Here is a 5,167-nt window from a genome sequence, read left to right as displayed (position 1 = left end):
CCCTCCTCTTGTCCTCCTCATGGGATATATTTTAAACAATGGCGTCTATTTCGAACGTCAAGACCAAAGCTTAACAATGACTTTGTCTATATGACTTTTTATTTATTTATTTATTTTTTTGTCTATATGACTTAGTTTATCATTATCAATACTTATTCCATGGCTAATGGCTTCATTCCAGCTCTCCTTGATCCAGCTTAAAATTTATAAAACCTCTCCATTTAGAATACTTTACAAGTTAAAGAAATCCAACCAAACAGTCCTTGAAATCCTTCTGCGTTCTATACTTTCCATCAGGTAATTTTCTCTTTTTTTTTTCTATTTTATTCCCTGCAATCATTACATTGTGTTCATTCAAACTCTAGAATCATCTATTTGTTTTATTTTTTTGGGAAAAATGGTAATTGATTGGGTATCGCTCTAATGTTGATCGATCTGGATGGATCGTTTCGAAGTTGGATTAGGGTTTTGCCTTCTTGTTTTTATTAGATGTTTGATGAATATCATGAAATGTTCGACCAAAAAATAGTGATCTTTGATTTGGTTGAGATTGAGCTTTAGAGGAATAATGCTATGGGTTGTTCTAGCACTGTGTTGGTAAGCATTTTGGAGCTGTTATTTGAGTGTTTGTGATTGATTTAATCAATGTTCATTTGCTGAATTTTGGCTTTTAGTTTTTGTTTTATCTATCATATATAGTAACTATGGGTAATCTTATGTATCTAATCTTGTTCTGGAAGTTTTTTTTTTTTTTTTTCATTAAAAGGTACATTTTCTTCATTAGGATATTGATCTAGAGTTCGTGAACTGCAAAAGTATATTATAAATTTTGTTCTTGGTGTCGATACTATCTATAAATCATAGATTAATTTTCTATTTTCATGTTCAAATTTTTTTAAATGGAAAATTGCATTGTCCTTTTAACTGGATTTTGATTATGGAGCATCCACATATATATATGCATGTGCAGATGTGCTTTCTCTTTTCATTTGGTTATCCTACTATTTACGTGTTTGGAAAAATAAAATTTCTCAATGTTTGAGCATGATTTCTTAGCTATGGCATCTTCTGAAAATATGAAAGTTGAAAGAGAAATCACGGAAAGGGGACACAAAGATGAAGAGAGAAATGAAGAGAATGGGGGATTCATGGATAAGATCAAGGATTTTATCCATGACATTGGAGAAAAGATTGAAGGTGCTGTAAGGTTTGGGAAGCCAACAGCAGATTTTAAGGCAGTTCACCTTCCTTCAATCAATTTGCATAAGGCAGATCTTGTTGTGGATGTGCTAGTTTCAAACCCAAATCCTATTCCAATTCCTCTTGTAGATATTGACTACTCAGTTGAAAGTGATGGTAGAAAGCTTGTGTCAGGGCTGATTCCAGATGCTGGAACAATTCATGCACATGGCTCAGAGAATGTAAAGATACCAGTAACATTGATATTTCATGATATTAAGAGTACTTACGATGATATTAAACCTGGAAGTGTTATACCTTATAGAGTGAAGATTGCTCTCCTTGTGGATGTGCCTATTTTTGGAAGGCTAACTCTTCCTTTGGAGAAGAAAGGTGAAATTCCTGTGCCTTACAAACCTGATGTTGATATTCAAAAGATACATTTTGGCAAGTTCTCCCTTGAAGAAACTGTTGCAACCCTGCACTTGAAAATAGAGAACAATAATGACTTTGAATTATCATTAAATAAGCTAGAGTGCGAAATTTGGCTATCTGATGTGAGCATTGGAAGTGTTGAGCTTTACAAATCTATAAAGATTGCCAAAAAAGGAATTAGTAGGATTCAGATTCCAATGACTTTTCGACCTAAAGACCTGGGTTCTGCTATTTGGGACATGATTAGAAGAAGAGGTACTAGATATTCGATCAAAGGAAACATTGATGTGGACACTCCTTTCGGACCAATGAAGTTGCCAATTAGCAAGGAGGGTGGAAAAACTCACCTAAAGAAAGGTGAAGAAGAAGAAGATGATGATGAGGTTTGATCCTTTCTCACTTGAAGTTAATCTTGCTTCTTTTACTGAACTATTTATATTTCTCTTGAAAGTAGTTTAAAGGGCTTTGATGCATGCATTTTGTTCTAAAAACTCTGCTAAATATCAATATATTATCATTTTAGTTACTTCTACTTTGGCAACAACAGTTACGCTTGACACTCATAATTCTTATTTAATGTTGAATAATGAAGATAATTCTAGCATTCTTTTAATTGATCTGTTAGTTTTGAATGTACTTAGAATTTTGTGAATGATATGAGGCATGAAAAATGGGTAGGCTATTGAGAATTAGGCAAGACCTAATTCAAATTACTTATAGGAAATGAAATAGAGAGAAGATCGATGTGCAAAATACATCAAGAATTTTATAAATTTGTATCCAATTGATGACTATGTCCTCACTATGATGATAGAGTTCTATAGCCTTAAAACAATTCCACCCTTGATATTTTCTCTCCGCAGCAAGCAATTAGTTTTTGAAGCCATCTGCCTTTGCACTTCCATCACTAAATCAAGAGAAAATAAAAAATGCTTAAAAAGGTTTTCAACAAGCTCCAAACACATCTAACATCAGTATCGGATCAACTGCTCAACTCATTATGGTTGTAAATAACTTTAATTCAGAGATTCACAAAATCTAATCCTGAATTGTGGACTCAAGAGTATCATATTATATGATTGAATATGCCTCACTATTTCATAAAAGATAATCCTTTAGTTTAATATAATGATTGTTGATGAATCATTATATTTAGTTACATGTATTAGAATAAACAAATTTGACTCCAAATCCCTGAAATTTTAGTTTTATAAGTTTCTAAACTTTTCTATAATCTTTTATTTAATCAACAAATATATCAGGATTATGAGTTGTGTTACTCAAATTGTCTTTTCACTTTAAATACCATAATGTGGTCTCAGAGAGGACATTTGGCAATGCTAAGGAGAATGCTATGCTCTACCTACTAAGTGCCTAAGAAAATTATTTATGACAAGTAAAATATGCTTAGTATATTCTTTGTCTAAAGAGAGTGCAATCATGTTATCTCAATATTGTTCATCTAAGCTTTATGTATCTTAGAAAATTATTCTTATCTTCTTTCAATTATAAAAATCCAGAGTAACTAAACACACAAGGAATGTCGCTCTTAGACATCCTTATAAATCCTTCCATTATTTCTCCCAAGTTACCAATATCTCTATAGCTTGTTGGGTTTATATTCTCTATAAATGATCGCACTAAAGCCATATTAATATTCTTTATGAAAAGCAATTATAAACCCTATCACATTGTTGGGAAATTCCATCTCCATTTGCAAACTCAGTTCAACACCCAAATTAAAAGTCCTCAGGAATAACAATGTAAAAGAATATTTCGATTCAAATATTAGAGATGATCTTCTTCAAATCCAAAGATCTTATATATTTCTCAACAGTAAAAGAAAAAATATGTATGTTCTATAAGTTTCCAAATTAATCTATTATGAAAAGTATAAATATTTTAAAATAATATCAGGTAAAGTATGTCCAACAATTCTCAAATTAAAAATCTTCTACAATTCCTCAAAATATAACCCACAAGTAGAATTATCTTCACTATTTCACTGAATATCTTTGGTTGCTATGTTTATATTCACATCCCACCTCATTAACGAGATCCAAAAGCCATCAAGTGTATTTTTATTTGTTATTCTCCCAATCAATAATGATACAAATGCTACCATTATAAAAAGAACAAGTTATGTACTTATATGGATGTAATATTTTTTTTAAATCAATCAATTTTTTTGAAAACCCGTATTCTATGTGAGAATTCCAATATTCTTTATTTGTAAGAGTTTGTTATTCATTCCACCAATCTCTGTCTCTATCTCTCGCTAACATCTTTGAAGCTACAAATGCATGTTGACCAAAAGTCTCAAGACCATATATAATAAACTATATATATAAGTCGTGGTTTACCCTAAACCTCAAGAAAAATACAATAAATATTGGTGAATCTGGGATTCCTCCATAGCAAAGTCATCCATTTGAATCAAGTTCCGATAATGTTTCACATGATAAGACTAAGGCTTTGTTTGGAGCGGCTTTCTTACTACTTCTTAAAGCGACTTTTTAATAAAAAATTAAAATTTTTACAATAGAAAGTCACTTTAAGAAGCAGTAAGAAAATCATCCCAAATGAGCCTAACAATGACTTTGATATCTAGATCTCTTATAGGAAATATATAAAAACGCTAAAATCTTGTACAAAATATTCAATCACTAAATACATCTCTTACCATAACTCATCTTCTTAGTTTCATGCTTCTATAAGTATCCTTCTAGTGTGAATATTTCTAATAACATTCAGGAGGAATTAAAAGTATCTAAATGAAAAAATGGTGTTCATGAAGAAATGAAAGCATTGGAAAAGAATGACACATGTCAATTCTTCATCTTACCAAAAATCCATTGATAACAAAGGTAAAGTCTAAAAACTTATAAAATCTTTATATGGCCTAAAGTAATCTTCAATTGCTTAGTTTGGGAAATCCACAACTACAATTAAAAAAATATGAATATTATCATGGATAGGTTTTTTTTTTTTTTTAATCATGAACTGGGCCTACGCGTTAAAATAAAAGGACGAAAATAGAGATCAAATAAGAGACAATCAGCTCACTGCCGCTCAACAGAGCAACAAAAGGAAAAAAAAAAAGAAGTAAAACTAACGAGCCAATTATCTCCAACAGAGAAGAAAACAAGGCAGCCTAATAACATTTTGCCTTGTTTGTAAAAATGTCACTAGCTCGTTGGTCAAAATATTATCATGATTGTCTATATAGATGATTCTATTTTAATTATCATATCTTATTTGTCACTCATTACTTCTATTATAATTTCTTATCAATTTTAGGACTACTAATCAATAGTATTCAACACCTATAAATTTGAAGCAAGTCAAGAAAATTCTTATCTCATCTCTCTTTTCTCTAACTTTAACACTCTGTGATTAGCGCAGACAAATTTTGATTGATTGTTCATATATTATACTCTTCTCAAAGTAATTTTAATAGCTTTGTGGTCGCTATTCATCAACTTTTAATAGAGTATCTTGATTTTTTTTCCAAAAAGATAACGATATGATCATAGCTGTAACTTATCTGTGT

General features: G+C 30.8%; 1 protein-coding gene across 1 annotated transcript; it reads left to right on the top strand.

Annotated features, from left to right (window-relative positions):
* The first annotated feature begins 1,058 nt into the window (after positions 1 to 1,058).
* LOC110113180 lies at positions 1,059 to 2,003 on the top strand. Its single transcript, XM_020845638.1, has one exon. The coding sequence runs from the start codon at positions 1,059 to 1,061 to the stop codon at positions 2,001 to 2,003; it is 945 nt and encodes a 314-aa protein (XP_020701297.1).
* The last annotated feature ends 3,164 nt before the right edge of the window (positions 2,004 to 5,167 follow it).

Source organism: Dendrobium catenatum, unplaced genomic scaffold (assembly GCF_001605985.2).
Source record: "Dendrobium catenatum unplaced genomic scaffold, ASM160598v2 original_scaffold_144855, whole genome shotgun sequence".
Taxonomy (NCBI): Eukaryota; Viridiplantae; Streptophyta; class Magnoliopsida; order Asparagales; family Orchidaceae; genus Dendrobium; species Dendrobium catenatum.
This window is presented reverse-complemented; position numbering and strand designations above follow the sequence as displayed.